Below are 20,331 nucleotides of genomic sequence, written 5' to 3' on the forward strand. Positions count from 1 at the left end.
TTCAACCAATTGCTTTGTATTTTCCGAAAAATGCACTGGAGACAGGTTACCCAATCATAGTAAATTACAAATCTTCCATGATAAAGTTCATATTTTTTACTTTTTAATTCTACATAAAGAATAGTACAAAATACACATTTTGAAAATAAGATTTTTTTCATTAAAATGTAGCTTAAAAAAATATTTTTTACACAGTCATCACAAGTAAACAAAAGTAATCCACTGAGAACTGGAGAAAATATTTGGTGTCAGGAGACAAGTAAGTAAATACAAATACAAGGTCAATCGGTGCTAAAATAATGTGCGATTAGCAGTGTCTTTAATAATGGGTCATGCAAAGCTCAGCTGTTATCACACCCCTTTAATGTTCTTAAAAAAAAAATAAAGGTTTCTCACAGGAACTAGTTAACTATTATACCATGTCATTCTACACAATACCTGACTAAACCGCAATTGTTCAGGCACTTTTGTTTTGTATATTGTGCACATAACAGAAATACAATGGACAAATACTCTGATTACTACCTCTGGTAAAATAATTCCATTGAAGGTAATATTGGTTAGAATGCCAACAGTGAGGCCAGAGTATCAGAAGATACCAGGCTATTATTAATGATAATTATAAGTTTGCATTTCAGGAAAAACTAGGCAGAAATGGGCAAGGCACATAAAAACGACCACCATCTTGATCCCATATTAAAATCTGTACACACAGAGGAATGTAGCAATGACAGATCACCGCATTGTCCCAGGTAAACTCTGCAACCTCTAAGCAAGACAATAATTTCACTGTGTCTGTACTTGCAGTAATTCTGATTGAGCAGGAGAGATTCCAAAGCTGTTTTTCAAACTGGCTTCAAAGTTATTTGGAGAAAATCCATTATCATTGTGACTGTGTGCATGTCCTCCTGAGCATACATGATTGTCATGGTGATGTACTCCAGGAGCAGCTCCTATTGGATAGGTGGAGACATCAGCAGGAGGCCACGTTCCTGCTGGCTTCAAGTGGTGATATGGAGAGTAGGTGTCCTGGAAGTCTTGGGGCGGAGTATAATACTGCTGGGTGGGGTAAGATCCAGGGGGTGGGTTTATCCTTGAAGACAGAAATAAATAAAACTCAGTATGTACAGGCTTCCTAGGGGTGAATTTATCAAGCTGCGGGTTTGAAAAAGTGGAGATGTTGCCTATAACAACCAATCAGATTCTAGTTATCATTTATTTAGCACACTCTACAAAATGACAGCTAGAATCTGATTGGTTGCTACAGGCAACATCTCCACTTCTTCAAACCTTTAGCTTGATAAATTTATCCCCTGGAGTTTTACTGTAAAATAATTTACACTGGTCACACTCACACACTAGGTAGGCTAATTTATTACATTTTTACCAAATGGTCTATTTCATTGTGTATGGAAACAGATAATAGATCAATATAAAACTGTTGGATTGAAACTGATCTGTCAGGGTGATAAATCAAGTCTGCCGATGACAATCATCTGCATGTGTAGATCATGTGTAGGTCAAAGGGTATAGCCCAGTGGATTCCAAACTTTTTCCATTCAAGCCACCCTTAGTGTCTCCAAAAATTTTTCAAGGCACCCCTATGCCAAAATAATTACCAAGTAGTCCCCCACCTTGCTTACCACTGGCCCTGGCTGAGGCACCCCTGTGAGGTCCCCATGGCACCCCAGGGAGCCTATGCGCACAGTTTGGGAACCACTGGTATAGCCTTTAAAAAGCTGGACCTGAGCAATTTTTTCCTCAATTTATTATATTCCTCACATTGTTCTCGCCATTATGCAATCTTCAATAAATTCTGACACTGTACTAAGGAAGCTGGGTTCTGAGAGGACAGCATTTGGAAAGTTCATTAACAAAATGCAGACAGTAAACTTTATTGAGCAGAAGTGCTAATAATTCAATGTTTCACGACATGAGTGAGCTGATATGGGACCTGTCCACTTGTGTGATTAGGTTAGTAAGGGGTAGGCCCAAATGGTGCTGTGGCATTGTGTGGGGAGCGATACCTAAACAAATGGACTCAGTCACGTATTGAGAATTAAATAGTGGAAGGAGCAGAATCCCCTAACAGTGATGTGGGGTTCCTGTCAAACGTGTCTTTATAAAATAACAAAACAAATTAATACATCCAGTGTCTTGCAGGTCACAGACTTTACATAAAACACAGACTATTTTACAAAACCAAGATAGCTTATATTATTGTTCTGTGCATTCTACCAAACAGTGATACATAAATGTTAGTTTCATATCAATGATGACGTCTGTACACCAAGATCACTTACTTTCTGGTTTGGGAAGCATTTCTCTCAGCCAAAGATGCAGGGATGTACTTCAACAGCGGGATGCGCTTCAATACTCTGAATGGTAACGTTTCATCTATTCGACACAGCAAGGATTCTGAGGGATCCAGGAAAAAGCAGCCACCCAAACCATCTGTGTTCAAAGCTAAAGGAGCCAAAACTGTATATACAGCTCTTACATCACAACTCAGGCATGCACTCTTGTTTAACATTAACTTGTTTTTATTGTATTCAAAATAATGTTATCACCTAATAAACAGAGGCGAGTCAATTTTATAAACATTCTAAAAGTGGAATTATCTTTTAAACACAAGAACCCTGTAGTGTACTGGAATACATATAGCCAAAACATTCAGAACTTGTATATAATATCTTCAGTTCTGATCATTTATTGCTATTTGCACTGTACATAAATATATATTTTTGAATGTAATTAACAGTTCGCTTATATAAAGGTGTTTTAGACTTCATGGTCCCCTAAGTGGTGAGAGAGGTTAGATAAAGTCAGGGCCTGATAAACTGTTCAATACGCTTGAAATGCCCATTATCCATCCAGGCCAGGCTAATCCTTGTCACTCCTATTTGCTTAGTTTCAAGCGCCCAAGGATGACTCATTGGGGGGAATTCAATTCCCCCCGAATTTCTGCGGCATTAAAACTATTACCGTTATTATGGTAGTTTAAACCCGGCTTTCTGCTCGCAACTCAGGGAGCTGTGAGCAAAAAGCCGGCGTTGAAACTACCATAATAACAGTAATAAAGCGCATTATTACCGTAATAACAGTAATAATGCGCAGGACGAGTTACTTTTACTTATAATGCGGCCAATTGAATTCCCCCCCCATTATCATCAGCCTTTACCATGGGAATACATTATGAATCCTTACTACATTTTTCTTTCATGTTTTCTTTTTACTCTTGAAAACAACTATTTTCAAATACTTTACAATTGATTTTAGTTAATACCTCCCCCTGAATTAACTTTGCACGCATAAATAGGGCCCAGTCAAATTATTGGATAATAAGGCCATGGATGAAGTTGATACTGAAATCCCCAGGAAGGTTATGTAGAGGAGAATAGATACACAGTACTGAGATAATAACTCTGTGCCATTCCCAGCAGAGACCAGTTAGATTTTGTCAGCACAAAAAAAATTAGACTAATGAAAACAAATGTTAAGTAGGATGGTTACAGCACATTTGTGCTGCTATCACTATGTATAAAAAGACAAATAACCTTAGTATCAAGTACTTATAAAAAGGATACAAATAACACCAATCAGGACACCACACACATTGCTGAGGAGAGGAGCATGAGGTATAAAAAGTGCAAGCACCAGAAACAACAGAGGTATCACCTTTGTGGGCACCATGCACCCACAGAAAATCAAGCGCCTCAGACTGGTACACATGGTAAAGACGCTGATCATAGAAAAAGCAACTGCTGTAAATCCTTGAACTCTTCCATCCACTTGCAGGGGGATGCCTGTGGCAATGATAGCTAAATATATAAGGCCATTACCTACAGCAAATAGGGGTGTAAGGAAGCAGAACTTCACTGTGCCAACGTTCTCTTCAAAACCTCCGCCAAAATACCAAATGATCAGGCAACTGCACACCAGGGTTGGTAGATCCTCATTGAAATAAATATATGTGATCAATCTGTGGACTGGAAACACATTTTAATATTGTTTACTATCATTGAGCTACAAATATTGGCACTGTTCTCTGTACCTAGTCATGCTGTAAACTACTAGAATGCAATTTTCGTTAGCCAATCCCTGCCATGCTGTTAAAAAGACTTGCCAATCATATCATATTACCACCATGCCTCGCACTGCTCTATACTTGAAACATAAACCCCAAACCAGACACGGCCCTTCCCCATATATGACGCGAATATCCATACCTTATATTGTTCTATTACTAACAATATCTTACATTAATCTCCATATCGGGCACTGATCATCATAGCTGACACGAAGAACCATACCTGACAAGCTTTCCAGCACTTCGGCCTCCAAATCAAGTTTACTTTCAACATCTGCCCCCCTTGTTACTGCCGGTCCAGATAACGCCAAGGACAATAATAATGTAAGAGCAGAGCCGGGGGTTAGTTTTAATTCTGGCAACCAGAAGAGAAGAACTTTCCACCACGATCTATTAACTTTTCGATCCTCCTCCATTGTTTATGAGACCAGACTACCTGTAACCTAAATGTATGCTTCCGCGTTCCATATGCGTTCCATGTGCGTTCCATGTGCGTTCGACGTCTCTTTCCGACTTTCCGGCAAAGCATTTCAGTACATAAAATGTTAATCTGCTACTTATAGACAGGTGAATCGTGCCATAATCACCTACTATAGAAATATTAAATTTACCACTAAAGATGGCATAAAAAGACGCAGAAAAGTGCATTGATAAACATTAACATGTAGCTTGAGGGATATCAGATTGATGCATATGATCAGGAAGGCAAGTTATTATACACTGCACAAAGCTTAAACCTATTATTATTTGGGGCCAAAATTGGGACTGTATGGTTGTATATCTTGCTTAATGCATAGCAAAAAATTAATTAAAAATATACTATGGAACGTAGATGTGAACACAGAGATATGTCACCTATTGCTGTCCACTAAGGGGCGTTGCAGTTCAAACCGTCAATATCTCATCCATTACAGTGCTCTCAAGGGGAGGGAGGCAAACTTCAGCCTGGGGTGCAAGACTGGACTCAGCATCCCATTTTAAAGGGAAAAAAATGCAGGTGTCCCAGTGACCGAGCCCAAGGTAGTCCACAATGGGACCGGCCTGGGGGGACAGATGCCCCCCTGCCTCCCAGTCCAGCCTGTCCCTGGTGCTCCCCCATGAAAAACAGTTCAGAAATAATATTTCTTGGTTAGTCTGTTTTTTTCTTTTGTTTTTTTTTATATAACCTGCAATTAGTACCACAGTGGCTTAAATGTTTGTGATGATTTCATGCACTTTCGGATATTAAAGGTTTCTTTACCCTTACAAAATTGTTTTATCTATGTGTTTGGTTTTGGAGTCGTAGGGCACTTTATTGTTACACTGCTACTGTATATTTTTTTCAGGAGCTTTTCTTAGGGTGTGCAGGCTAGGTTCATTTTTAGGGGGTGGCTCCCTCCATGTATATCTCTATCATCTGCCGAATAATTTTATCACCACCAAACTACCCTTATCCCAACCTCAGCCCACACCACAGGAGCGCTTTCAATATGAAGAATAGAGGCCTTTCACATTCATTTATATTTATGGATAGGGGAGGATTGGGTGACTCTTCAGGGCTAAAGACAATGGGGGGAGCGGTCCCATGGCAGTGTCTGATCTACCCTGAGGGACCACGGCCATTTATCTAATTTGTTCCCCCCCAGGTCTGGCTGGACTGGGACTGAGGTGGTGTGGGAGAGGGGGTGTCCCAGCGTGGGTCTCCTCTCCTCCACAGGGCACTTGATCAGCTCTAACCCTGCTGTGATGTCAGGTGGAGGAGAGGTCAAAGTGGTGCACTTCACTAAACAGCAGCAGTACACGCTGTAGCTCCATGATGTAGGATATTTGTCCAGCGCACCAATGACCTCATCAGTGGCAATCACCCGCTGTCTGCAGACTTCTTTGCCACATACACAATGGTGGGAGCTGGACACCTCATCAGGCAGGGTTGAGGATGCCAGGGAAGGCTTAGGCTTATGTGGCAATAGAAGAGTGCAAAGGCGTATGTGACCGGTAGAGGGAGGGTTGGGGCATGCAAATACACCCCCCCACCCCCTAAATATTGTGCTTCTGATAGCTCGAACAATTCTGATGTGAACTCTGAGTAGAAGACTCTGGAGCGCAAGCCAGGCTACTGCCCACTATAGGCGGTGCACAGTGAAGACTACAATTCTTGGCATCCATTGTTGTTATTCTTGCTGAAAAAAAGGAGAGCATGATGCTCGGCGGTTCAACAGGGAACACTCGGCATTCGGTATTGATGCTGGCACAATGGGGAGGGAATCAACAACTGACCTTATTATTATGGGGAATATTCAAATGTCTGCGTCACTGTCAAAAGTAGCGCGGCCTGAGCACTATTAGGGGCATATTGAATTGTTGGCGTTTTCCGCTGCAGAAAAAGTATTACCGTTATACCGTTATAAGCCGGATTTCAGCTCGCAGCTCCCTGAGCCGCGAGCTGAAATCCAGCGTGAAAGGTACCGTAATAACGGTATTTACGCACACTATTACTGTAATGACGGTAATAGTGCGCACACCGCGTTACTTTAGGCAGTAACGCCAACAATTGAATATGCCCCTTATGGCAATAGTGCATATAATTACCTTTAGTACAGTAATTTCAACGCCAGCCTTTTGCTTGCGGCAAAAAATTACTGTATTGACAGTAATATGTGTAACGCTGCGTTGTGTCGGTGGGGAGATTGAATTTCTCATTATGAATCAATCAAGATGTTGTCATTTAAAAAAAAGATTTTAACTTATATACTTAAGAATGTGGGAGTAAAATTGAATATAGTTGTAGAGCAACATGAAGTTTCCTAGCTAGCTATTAAGTCTCACTACGTCATTTATTAGTATTTATTAACAGTTATTTGTATAACACCTACATATTACAAAGCACTTTACAAAGAATTTTTACTTTTTCACATCACCCCCTGCCCCCATGGTGCTTACAAAATATATTCCCTACCACACACACTAGGATTAATTTCATCAGGAGCCAATTAGTCAAGCAGTATATCTTTGGAGTGTGGGAGGAAACCGGAGCACCTGGAGGAAACTCTCGTAAACATGAGAACATACAAACTCCACACAGATAGGGCCCTAGTCAGAATGAAACCCATTACCCAGCACTGTAAGGCAGCAATGCTGACCAGTATCAGTGCGCTGCCCTACCTGGGCTTAGGGGGGAATTCAATTCCCCCCGAAGTACTGCCGCGCTACAACTATTACCGTTATTACGGTAGTTTTATCCCGGCTTTCTGTAAAAAGCTGGCGTTAGAACTACCGTAATAACGGTAATAATGTGCAGGCCGCGTTACTTTTAACAGTAACGCAACCAATTGAATACCCTCCCTTAGTGTCTTTAGCTCTCCTCTGGCACCTTGTCAGAATAAATAGACCTCAGGAACTCCACCTTCTCCCCTCAAGTTATTTATGAAAATATGTGACTGTATGTATTATTAAATATTCTCTCTGACTCAGTTTCTCCCCTAATCCTGTTATGTAACAATCCAAGTTTCCCACAGGTAACATCTAGAGATGGTCTGAAGCAGAAATTAAATTTGTGGTAGATCTTACGGGACTGGGCATATTTCAATGCTTCTCTCACCTCCAACAAACATTGGGGATATATTTACAAAACTGCCGGTTTGAAAAAGTGGAGATGTTGCCTATAGCAACCAATCAGATTCTAGTTATTTATTTAGTACATTCTACAAAATGACAGCTAGAATCTGATTGGTTGCTATAGGCAACATCTCCACTTTTTCAAACCTGCAGTTTAGTAAATATATCCCTAGGACTTTCCCAAACTTTTATGAATATCTCCAAATTAGATCATTTCTCCACATTTCTCCCAATAAGGTCTTTGGAGACCCAACTTTGTTTGAAATACTCTGGCTACACTCCGCTATCCAGAAGGGACTCATTTATACTATATACATCCTGAATATCTCACCATCTTTGGGCCAGCAAGTAAATCAGAATATTTCCAAATCTTTTTTACCACCATGGTTCTCAGTCCCTTTTTAGAAGACAGTGAATTTTCACACTGAGATTCTGGATTTCTGGAGCACCTCCATTGTATTAACTGTGTTTGAGGCATAGTTTTCTAACATTTTTATGCATATGTTTCCCTTTTATTTGTGCACTATGCCTATCCCTTTGTTCGTCTGCAGGCTTGACACCTAACAGGCTGGTTAGGCAGTAAGCCTCTCAACATAGCGCTCTGAGAAGTGCAAACACGGGGAGAACATACAAACTCTACACAGATAAGGCCATGGTCAGGAATAGAACTCATGACGCCAGTGCTGTGAGGCAGAGGTGCTAAGTACTGAGCCACCATGCTGCCCGTAGTTCTCCAAGGACTGCATCCAGGGCACTCTGCATTTGTCAGAGACCCTGCCTCACTGTATGTGGATGGCAACATTACTTGGTTGCTGACTGATTTTGCATTAACATCACCCACGAAGACTTTAACTTCCTTGATACCCCATACTAGGACTAGATATTGCACTATAATTGGAGAATTTGACCATTAGCGATCTCAAACTAACACTATTCACATCTTATCCCTTCTACATATAGCCCTTAACTTCTTAGCCACTACATACGAGTCAGGGTTGGCAGCTTATGTAACTTAATCATATGGAAGTGCGCTTTCAATAGTTGTTCCCAACAACAGAGAATAAGTGATATTCTTCAACTGCTTCACATGAGCTACCCCTCAAGACATGGACAACACATGTACATTGATCCTTTCTTGATCTTTTTGGGCCCTGTGAATATTGTTTCTAATGTTTATCAGCTATCACACCAATTAGCCTCTCTGTTAGCATTAGCATTTGCGTTGTGGTGTAGAACTGTTCCCATTCATGTTACAGACCTTGATTAATGTAGGCTCCAGGATGATACCATGTGTTATCATGAAAGGGCACACTAAAACATCCTTTCAGTCAGCCCATTGTGGAATTGGATGTGATCCAATATGCTACAGAATCCAGTCTGCACGTGGTGTCTTGCTTGTTAGACTATCTCTACTGTAATCTGAAGGGGGGTCCTCCACTATTTAAGGATGGATTGTTGTAACTTTGAGGAGAGCTGGTATCGATACTAACCCTTTCAGGGGTCACTCACTGAGGGGTTCAGCTACTACTAAGGTAGTGGCATAGGGCATACCTTTCAAAGCAAGTCCTTTGTTCATACTTTTGTAAAATATTACTAGAGATCATCTGATTTATAAAAGATAGTTTCTTAGAGTAACCACAAGGTATGTGGTAGCCCGCACACCCCCTTATGCTGGAGGGAAAGCTTTTCCACAACCAACATACAAATTTGCCAGAATCTATACGACCTGCAAACTTGCTTTGTTCTAGGATAACAGGATTGTCACCGAGCAACAGCTCCCACCTACATCTATTGCTAAGTCTGCTCTTTACTCTGGAGAATTAGCTGGCTAAAGTTATTATCTCTGCTAGACACAGCAAGGGACCAGAAGAGGCCTCATACCACCGTGCCTTAGGAGACGAACTGAGGCTGCATTTCACATTGCAGCTTGAGTCAAAAGGGTGGAGAGCTCTGCGACATCTGCCAATTTTTTAGTGTTATATTCTTTAACACCTCTTTTTCAGTTTGCCATTACGTACCCTGCATCTTTATGTTATGTTTTAGTAAACAACTAGCAGTGGTTCCAAGACACTTTGGGCATGTGTCCTTACATGCTCAAGCCCCCCCTCCCCCAATTCATGTAAGAAAACAATGGTGAGTATGGGTTCTTTATTTTGACCAATAAACTTAAAATGATCCTTTATTTTGGTGGTAATTTTTTAAAGTTGTACTAAGTACGCTAAGAAACTGTAAATCCTTCTTCTCTCCTTAGAAAAAAATATATTCATTGTGGTATACTACCAAAAGAAAACTGTATCTGTCCAGAAAAATATAACAACAATTTGGGTGCACTAACAAATGTTATTCCCAGTAAAGCTTGTACATAACACAGAGCGCAAACAATGGTCTGGTGATCAAAATGCTTTAACTAGGAAAAGTATAACCAGGTGAAAACTAACAGTTTGGGTAATGGGTAATCTGCAACCCAAAAGGCCTGAAAGTGTCATGTAAATTTGCTCTTGGACAAAACCATGTTACAATGCAAGGGTTGCAAATTAGTTTATTATTGTGCACATAGGGGAAATACTGGCGGCTTTTTCATGTAGCACACAAATACTTGATAGCTCTATGTCATACTTGCCTACTTTCTCATAACTCTTTCCGGGAGAGGGGCGTGACTGGAGGGTGGAGTGCGGCCTAATGCATCATTTCGGCCCTGCCCCCACAACTAAAATGCTGCTTTGTCGTAGGGGCGGGGCAAAAATGACGAGATTCACCGCTAATCGCGTCATTTTGGGGTGCCCGTAGCGGGAGATTTGCCAGCTCTCCCGGTAGTCCGACCCAAATTTCGTGAGTCTCCTGGACATTCCGGGAGAGTTGGCAAGTATGCTCTATGTTTCCACTGAAATTTAAAGTTGATCTAGGACATACCCTATCCCAACTATAAATCATAGTTGCCAACCTTTAAAGACTGGCCTCCTGGAGTCTCGAAGTAGAGGTGGGCGTGAGGGGGCAGAGCTCCGCAAATCACATAATTTGGCCCCGCCCCATGATGTAATGCCACAAATGCATCATTTTAACATGGGGGGGCGGGCCAAAATAATGTGATTCCCGTTGAATCGCATCATGGAGGCTTCAAATCTGCCCACTTGATCCGGGAGAATTGCCAGCTCTCCCGGAAGTCTCCCGGGCATTCAGGGAGAGTTGGCAAGTATGCTATAAATCCGTCCCATTTTGAATTGACCCCCCCCCAAAGCAACATGGTTTTGCCAAGGTATAAAGTTACTCCTTTATTTTGCTTTACGTTCCTTAACTTTTTTATGGGACTGCACAGGGATTTGCACAACGTATATTGTATTTTTTAACAGACCATTCACAGCTCAGGAGCAGATTTGCAACCAAAAGGGAGCAGAAAAGTATGGCATAGAAACTCTGCTCACATGTGCATATGCAACCATAAAAAATCATAAACTGATTTATTAAAGCTATTTAAAGTGCAGTGTGATAGTGTCGTGTTTGGTACGAGTGTCTCTATGAAGGAGTGGCAGCTTCTGGTATCCAGCCTCGGTCCAAGCTCTCCACACACTCATACAACAGGACAGTCACAGGACAGGGTAATGAGCAACGTCTTACGCACTGACGTCACTTGTTTCCTTCCTGACGTCCCGTGCGTGAGAGCGCTGACCCTCTCCCGCGTGGTGACGTAAGCACCCTTTCGCGCCGTTAGTACGTTCCCCTCGTGCCCAGTGTGACGTCTGGACCTTAAGCGTGGTGATAGTTTCCCTGTGGTCCCGAGTGTCCTCCCTGCCGCCGCCATCATGTCCTCAGGTAGGATGCCAGTGTCCGGCTTGTCGTGTGAGACAGCGGGCGCCTTCCCCCCCACTGTAGGTCTGGGGCCTACTGATCAGCGAGGCCGGTGACGCAGCAGGATAAGGAGAGGGTGACGTGCTGCCAGACCTAGCTTACACAGCTCAGTAATGGCTGCCATCCCTGTGGGGAACGGGGAGAACAGTATGTTTACCAGTCACTTCGCCCAACCTGGGCATTGCTGCACGTACATATCACATGGGTCTGGCTGTCTAATAACATTGTACATACATACATACCTCTGGCTGCAAGTAGAGACTCGCGTGAAGGAGGTTGCCTTATTATGAGCTACTATTATGATATTTATAATGTTTTTATATTTAGAATTGGATATCTATGAAGTTGTATTGAGCTACAATAGCATTTGATCTACCGCTTAACCATTTTGATGATACAGTTGGTTCAGATGCTCCTTTCTTCAGGCATGATGATATCTTTATGATAAAATAGGTGTAGTATCCCTTAATTATAATTTATGTAAACTAACAAATGAGGCCCTCAAACACTTATTGATCAATGCCACATTCCTGATGACATGAGTGCTGATGATTTCTGAGAATTCAGAGCATATCAGCACTCATCATTTCCACATTCATTTGTTTGAGGCCACCTACAATTTGGATAGCAGAATCCATTACATGGTCTAGTTGTGCCAATGAAACCGTAAGACCACAGTGTGGCAATTGCAGTGGCAATTGCAGGTAGTAATAGTGGCTCCATGGGGAAGTCCACAGACATGTTACATGACTGTTGTTGTCTAAACAGAAGATCTTGTCCAGGAGAGCAATCCTATTTTAATATGTAAAATATTTTTATTCTTAAATTATGTTTGAAAGCTGAAAAGGCCATGGGAAAACGGTTTGATCTCCATACATATAAGCAATTGGTTAATCACTTAATTGACCTATAGCTGACATGTCTTTGAATGTTTGCTTCTTTAAGGAAATATGGCCTACTGCATGTTCGTTTAAGTGATTGGGAACATAATCAAACATTTCCAGGGAATGTTGCTGAAGCTGTAGACTGCCATTGAAAGCCTGGTTTGTGAGACCCCTTTAGTATTAATGTTAACCTTAGCCGTGTAGCCAGTCCTTCACGTATTCTACAACTAGTAAGCATAGTTAAAAGAAATCCTGGTTGGTTATGGCAGCTAAAAACGAATCCCTGTTATTTGTACCCTCCCTCTGTGACAATGCATATGCTGGGAACCTTTAAAACTAATTCCTGTCTATATGAGCTCTTATGCACAACATTATAGTACAGTGCTATGATATCCTGTGCTGTTAGTTACCAGATCCATGCTCCAATGTCCCTGAAATGTTGAGGTGCCAGGACCAGGGTTTCACTGTAGTATGTATGAGACCACTGCAATTGCACAGCAGGTTATGACCCTGTACTACAAAGCTGTGCAATGAGAGCTACCATCACTTGATAACTGGTTTAATTTGAACCTGGCATATGCATTTATTTCCTATTGATTGAAGGGTACTAGGAGGAGATAAAGGAGGGATTATGGAAGAGGGAAACCAAAACACTTTATACTAAATGTGTGCTCTGCAAGCACCCTTGGCACCATCACAGAAACTATGTAGAGTCCTACAATAGTATTTGACAAATAGTAAATCAAATTCTAGAGCTAGATTCCCTTTAAAATTAAAGTGAGCCCCACATTTTCTGGACTAAAGAAATGTATTGTAATTTAAATTAAACCTCTTGATTTACGACACTTGCTCCACCTTTTTGTGTCCTTAAAAAAAAAGAAAAAACCCCCACAATTTTGGCTTGCCCAAAATAATGTAAATCTCTTCTGGAGCACCTACCCCCAGCTGTTGGGATCCCTGTTGAAATGGAGCCTCCATAATGTTGGATCTGATTAATTTTAGGTAGGCCATACAGCCTACTCCATAATCACATTTGTTTTTGTTTTGTTTTTACTACTCCTTTTAAAGTGGCTTAAGTAACCTTTTTAGATGCCAAGTATGGTGAACAATATAGGATCTATATTGAAAAAGTAATGTAAACACTTTATAACGTATGTATTTGTGTGCATTTATAAAGCAAATTCAGGGCAACTGTGACATTGCCGTGAAAAAAAAAAATGTTTTGCCACATTTTTCGTAAATAGTTTTTTATTTTATGTGATAGGTCTTGTTACAGAACAGGAACAAAGTGAATGATATTTCTAAAAAAAAGTCATTTTTTACATTTTAAAACTACTATTTTTTCCACTAATTCTTTGCACACAAGTTTTCTTACTAATAATGTTTTTCTTAAAGATTTAAAACGTTATACATTCTCAGTTTACTTAAATTAATTTTTATTTTTTACTGTTTATTATAGACCCTGGTAATTATGGAGGTTATGGAGGACAACATCAAGAAAGGTATTTTTTTTTTTATACCATTTATTAGTTCTAAAGTTTTTTTGTTTTTTTTGTTTGGGTTGGGGGTGTATGTGTCATCAGGCTTGTTTGATAACGTGAAACACATGGACAGTGGAAAGTAGAGCAGGTCATATTTACATTTGTTACTTCAGTAGTACTGTGAAGCTAATGCAATCTTTTAAAATTTCTGAAACTATTTTACCAACGACTGAAAGTCCTGATGATCATGCAGATTCATATGTACACACCTACACAAAGTTATGATGGATGCATATCTGATCTATTTGCTGAAAAGATCGTGACTCTGTACACTCTATTGATATCTGCCTACACTGCTGGTAGTGAGTGCATACACATTTCTACATTTGCCTGACAACGTATCATCGTTGATTGTGATCTTTTGGAAATTTATTAAACCAAATCAACAGATGCAATGTGTTTTTGCACAATAAGACATGATTGTGGCACTTGCACTCTTTCCAAATGGTCGTTTATCGTGTGATCTGTATGATGATTACATTAGTGTGTTCAAATCCACTTGTGTAAAAAACAAAAAAAAGCTCTGATCTAAAGCTGGGTATACACTACACTGTTTTCGTCCAATAATCCGCTCAAACAGCCGACATACGACCGCTCATTCAAAAGTCGGGTCAGTGTGTGCAGTGACACGATGGTCGAAAGTCTGCCCAAATGGACGATTATCGCCTCATTTGGTAGGTCGTACCATTTAATATTTTCGTTCCAATCTCGTTTCCGCTGTGTAGTGTGTATAAACTTCAGACCGATCCACAACAGTGAGTACGAAATTAGTCATTGCTCACGACAACATGGCTGTAAAAAATCGCTAAAGGGACGTCCGCTCTTTCCTTTATCATCCTAAACAAGGCTAGTGTGTATGCACTCCATGGACCGAGAGATCGGAACATCGATCGCATGTAAAATCGCTCGGCATAAAAAGTTGGTCGAAATTTCTGTAGTGTGTACCCAGCTTAAGTCTATACATAACTGTGACCATGCAAGACATTATGGTTTAGTTGTGGGGCAATATATACAACTATGTTGGGGGATTCGTCTGTTTCTATGGTAACTGGTGCTGACATGGGAAAGTCATGGTCCTTCTCACATGTGTAGAAAATGTAGTATTCTTTTGTGAACTGTTGCCTTTTGCAAATTCTTTATATGAAATTTTATCATTTTAAAGGGACTTTGGTTTGCCGTACAAAAACATACTAGTAGATTGGCATGTATCGAAATTGACCCTAGTGTGTGTGTGTGTGTGTGTGTGTGTCTCGCTCTCATGGGGCTGATGTAAGTCAGTTCTCTGTACAGCGCTGCGGAATTAGTGGTGCTATGTAAATACCTGATGATGATGGTTATAATTGGTTAGGCTGTTTGGAACATTCCCTGTTGCACTATAAGTGCATTGTTTTTTGTTTTTTTTTTAGCCTTGTCTTCATATGATCAGGCAGCTTATATTGTTTGCCCTGAAAGAAGACTCTAAACTGCACTCTCATTGCTGTTGTATCCAATGCAAAGAACATAGGGCAATGTAAATAACTCACTAATGTAAATCCATGGCTAAAAAGAAAGTATATTAGAAGTTACAGGTGAGCATATAAAAGGCAATAAATTGGTCTCAGTAAGACGGAATACCCTTTTTTTGTGGTTAGGTTTTTCCTGTTTTATATGTTTGAAAATGTTTAAGTTTAAAAAAAAAAATCTAAATGTAAAGAACATACTAAAAAAAAGAAAATAAATAATAAAAAATATGCAAAACTAAGACACTGTAAGAATCATGGAACCGTTTTTTGTTTCAAAAAAGAAACTACTGAAATTGCAAGAGCAGAAAAACATCTGATTTGTACATCTTGTTATAATGCAAACAAATTGAATGCTGTTAAGTTTTCCACATTATGGACTTATTGTTTTTTCTAGTTATTCTGGATACGGAAATCGTGGTGGTCATATTGCTGGACAACCTGCACAGGTTGGTAATCAAATGTTTTTAAATTTAGGAACCAGCCTAATAGTGTAGGTGCTAAGTTTAAAAAAATAAAATAAAAAATGAATATGGTTTCCACTAATAACTAGCGGATCATACACACCCTCTTTGCGCACAGCTAACATTTTACAGACATTACACCCTTCAGTCCCCACACTAGAAGTGTTTTCTATCCCTATATATCTGCACATCAAGCCCCTTCATCTCTGTTCCCACCAAAGTCCATTCTGTGTGCTCCATCTCACTTTTCAAACCCTGTGTCCCTTTGCCATCTCCCTCTTCTCACTGTGACCCAATCAACATGTCCCCTCCATCCTACCACTATCACCCATTCATTCAATCATGATTACCTCGTATATCGTCAGTCATAATTATACCCTCCTTCCTGCATCATTATGAATACCAGTCCTCCATCATAAAAGCCTGAGAATTGACCTTACCCTTTATTATTAGTCGCACATTAATTAAACCTCAACCCCCCCCCCCCCACCCCCACCCTCACTCACTGCTGCACTGTACTTCCACATTTACTCTGAGTGTAATTTCCATTCCCCTCCGAGTCCACCTGTCTCTCACATCTGCTTGAGCAGAGGAATTGGTCTGGTCCCCTCTGAACAAGGATACATTTTGTATGTGCATGGCATTCTAGGGGGGCAGTTAGAAGCCTGTGTTGGTAAAAGCAGAGTTCTTTACATAGCTCTCTGCTGCTGCCTTCGCAGAGTCTTCTCCTGAGAGTGCAGTGCAAGCAGGAGTGAGGGCCTATGGTGACCTGGTGTCTGGGGTTTGTTGAGCCCTGTGTTATCCTATCTTGAGTTTAACAAAGGTGCTCACATCTTGCACATCAACAATAAATCTCCAGCTCTTACACAATATATCATGTTTGTGGATTTGTTTAGAGACCCTATTACTAAAATGAAGAAAAAACACTTTCACTTTCATCCATGCTCATACTGCTGTCTTTGGGGTATAGCATCCTCATGCAAGAGCAGGCACTAAGTTTGCAATGTTACACTGAGCTTGAAGCTCCTCCCCCTTCTGCATCTCTTGTACCAACGAACATTCAATCCCCCCCCCCCCCCCCCAAAGTACCATAGGAGATACACTTAAACAGTGTTTGTTCCAAGAGTGAAAAATTGGGAGACTGACTTTCTGTGTCTGCATGCCATCCAAAAATGGGGTCCCTCCACAAAGATGTGTTCAATCAGATAGTGGAGCGATATGATGGCATCACGGCTTAATCACAAGGTGGACAGATATTGTGAGAGAACCAGGGTTCCGAAAGTGTATTTGATGGATGCTGTGATGATTCCGCAGAACTTTCAACTGAATTGTCTTTGCTCTGATTGCCATGCTACCGTGAGTCCTAAAAAATAAAGAGCGGGTTCCAGTATTCCTCGAAGCTGTGAAGGTCTTGGTACACAGACATTTTAGGAATGACAGACGATCCACTGTGGAATCTTCTAAGTAAAGATTTATTAAGCCAATGCCCATTTTACCAGCAAGATGTAGCTCAGCTGGCTTTAGTGGCATGGCTCCTAAAACCATGATCCGTAGGGTAAAAGGTTTATGAGGAAGTTATCCAGACCACGAGTAAAGTCAGTTTCATTGAAGAATTACTATAGGGTGTGGAAGGCATATATTTCATGGTGTGAAAAGAGAGGTTCACACTTTCTTTTAATTTGGCTCAGATTTTGTTATTTTTACAGGATTGTCTAGAGTAGGGTTAACTACAGTCCTTACACCTCCCCAACAGCTCCTGTTTTGAGGATTTCTGCCTGTGGAAGCAGGTGGGATAATTACTGACCCAGCAAAATAGATTAACTCACTAGTGCATGACTAGAAAGAAGAAATCCAGAAAACATGAGCTGTTGGGGAGGTGTGAGGACTCGTGTTAAGAAACACTGGTCTAGTGGATGGTCTGAGGTTCTCTTCTTTGAAGGTCCAGGTCCTTTCAAAAGAAATTCTCTCATTCCTGAAACTTAGACTATCTACAAGCTGTTCTACACATTCAGCCACTTTACGTACCTCCCAACGACCAATGGGATTGTAATTTGGTTCTTACTGCATTGCAGTATACACACCCTTTGAGCTTCTTGAGACAGTAGATATCAAATTCCTTACTTGGAAAATGGGTTTTACTTTGGTATACAAAGAGTATCCTGCCCTATCTTGCAGTTCGCCTATCCTCATTTTGAAGAATGACAGAGTTGTACTACTCAAAATGTATTTGCCTAGCTTTTGATTTGACGAAACGTAGCTAGCTTTTGCTGAAACTAAAAGCCTCAGCAATTTGGCCACACTGGAGTTTGTAGTTTTACAATAACGGAAGAACCTCAGATTGCCTCTGTTTACATTACTTGGGATGGTAACAAGCATAAGTCATTGAATCAAGAACATAAGATTTTGTTTTGTTCACCAGCAAGTGCATTGTATGTATTTTGTTGATTTTAAATGTATAAGTTGTGGATGTCTTTTATTTTTTTAACTTATATTTTAATGGACAAGTGTCTTATGGTTTCCTTGTCCATTATGGTAGAACTGCATGCTGGAAAAGCTGCCATTCTGAAAGTCCCATTCACTAACCAGACTCTTGTTGCTGTTCAGAGCAGAACTAATAATTTACTGCACCAGCAATGTGCAGCCTAGTCTGGAAGTTGGTTATCATGATGGAAGTGGTGGGACGCCGCATTGCTGATTCCGCTTTTAATCTGTCCAGGATAGCTAGTGCTGGTTATATAAAAGGCGTTCATACATTTAAATGTAGACCCTACCACTACAAATTTTAACCAGCCTGGGCTCCTACTCACTCATATGGCATATTATAGCCAGATCCCAGGCTGGTCAGTGCAGGAGTGGTACCCCTTTTAGCGATTACTAGTATTGCACTGAAAAGCTGTCTTAGAGATAATGAATTGCATCTCTGGACAACAACTTTGCCATTCTTGTTGTCTGTGTAATAGACAGTTGGTCCATAAGATGTCTATTCATCCCTTAAAAGGTAAGATGTTAAGTCAGAAATAGACAAATACCTGTTATATAAATTTTGATTGAATAATTTAAGCACACTCCCTAACACCCCTCATTAAAATAAAGGAAATTCTGGTATTGATGCGATATAGTCCAGCATCATATAGTCTGGTCACTACAAAAGCAGTCCCTGCTCTGGAAAAGTACAATCGCAGGGCAAATGTCAGAATGGTTTGGTTAGGGGAAGCAATGCACACAGGTGCTAGTGTTTACCTTTCGAACTGTCCCACTGCAAGTTTTGCTATCTGATAACTGAGGTGATATAGGTCCGATGTATGATAGATTTGGCTATAAAATATAGCACTGTATATTTTATGTCAACTTTATAACCGTGTCCATGTAAAAAGTCATCTTTACATCAGTTTGGATCTATCTACATTGCCATTTTTTTGTTTTGCGAGTTGCAGTTGAATGTCAATGAATTCTTAACTTGTTTTTAGGACTATTCTGTCTGTGGACAGACACCAGAGTCATCGGCCTATGGTCAAAACTATGGCAGTTACAGTTCTGGCTATGGCCAGAGTCAGTCAGAAGGTATGTCTTCATTTCCTATTTTCATTTGAAGTATGTTTGTAACAAAAATGATCCATATCCGGAATTACAATATCAATCTTTTTATACCCGTTTTTTAAAATAAATTAACTAAAGCAAACTTTCATATAATGGCAGAAATAAAATTATACTGATTGTTATAGCATAAAATGTTTTAGGCTATGGGCAATCTCCTCATGGACAGAGCCAAGCACCCTATGAAAGCCAGCAATCTTATGGAGGCTATGTACAGCAGAGTTCCGAATCATCTAGAGGAGGGTAAGAAATTTTATTTCACTTTCTAAATATAAAAGTTATAAAATTAAAAAAACGCAGCAATACAGAATGTTGTACCGCCCAACTATCTACCATGCCAGAGCTGCTCTGGGCGAAAGAGTGCTATGCACATGTGCTGCTAGTGTTGGCTTATGCATATAGCGCTTAAACCATAGTGGAGAGATCCAATAAATCCAGAGATGTTTCAGCTGGATCCCATGTTAGACTAGTAAGACCATCCTGAGATTGACTTGCTTTGCTGCAACAAACTTTACTTTACGCCACTTAATAAACTGCCCAATACTGCTGTCCACACAGAGGTCTATGAGGACATTGGTAAGCTCCAATAAATATGCTAAGGCTGGAAACATCTGATTTCTCTGGCGTTAACCCTTTGTTAAATATGAAATAGCGAAGAAAGATCCTTTTACTGCTCGTTAAATAGTCCCCTTGGGTAAGTAGCATTGACATTTTAGCAATTATCTTTTTCCTCTAGAAGAGGAACACAGTTGGTGGTTTATATCCCAATCCTGTGAGTCGAGGCTCTAGAAGGAAAGACTCCTCTATAACACCCCTGCTTAT

At 40.5% G+C, this 20,331-nt stretch overlaps 2 protein-coding genes across 5 annotated transcripts in view; one reads left to right on the plus strand and one right to left on the minus strand.

Annotated features, from left to right (window-relative positions):
• Nucleotides 1-86: 86 nt before the first annotated feature.
• RHBDD2 (rhomboid domain containing 2) lies at nt 87-4,540 on the minus strand. 2 transcript variants are annotated; one of them, XM_075195139.1, is made up of 4 exons: nt 4,314-4,540; nt 3,588-3,989; nt 2,304-2,454; nt 87-1,093 (listed from the first exon to the last, which is right to left on the minus strand). In XM_075195139.1, the coding sequence occupies exons 1-4, from the start codon at nt 4,504-4,506 to the stop codon at nt 787-789; spliced, it is 1,053 nt and encodes a 350-aa protein (XP_075051240.1). In that variant the 5' UTR covers nt 4,507-4,540; the 3' UTR covers nt 87-786. The 2 variants fall into 2 exon arrangements, with proteins under 2 accessions (XP_075051240.1, XP_075051241.1); XM_075195140.1 differs by lacking the exon at nt 3,588-3,989 and having other exon boundaries at nt 2,304-2,466.
• A 6,800-nt stretch (nt 4,541-11,340) lies between these two features.
• Nucleotides 11,341-20,331, plus strand: part of TAF15 (TATA-box binding protein associated factor 15) — a 30,800-nt gene continuing 21,809 nt past the window's right edge. For 2 of the 3 annotated variants that reach the window (XM_075195141.1, XM_075195143.1), the window contains exons 1-5: nt 11,341-11,491; nt 13,871-13,913; nt 15,849-15,900; nt 19,383-19,476; nt 19,653-19,752. In XM_075195141.1, coding sequence (XP_075051242.1) covers nt 11,482-11,491; nt 13,871-13,913; nt 15,849-15,900; nt 19,383-19,476; nt 19,653-19,752 — 299 coding nt within the window. In that variant the 5' untranslated portion in view covers nt 11,341-11,481. The remainder of the gene's footprint in view (nt 11,492-13,870; nt 13,914-15,848; nt 15,901-19,382; nt 19,477-19,652; nt 19,753-20,331) is intronic. The other variant, XM_075195142.1, reaches the window with a different exon arrangement.

This window comes from Mixophyes fleayi, chromosome 2 (assembly GCF_038048845.1).
Source record: "Mixophyes fleayi isolate aMixFle1 chromosome 2, aMixFle1.hap1, whole genome shotgun sequence".
In the NCBI taxonomy this organism is placed as follows: domain Eukaryota; kingdom Metazoa; phylum Chordata; class Amphibia; order Anura; family Limnodynastidae; genus Mixophyes; species Mixophyes fleayi.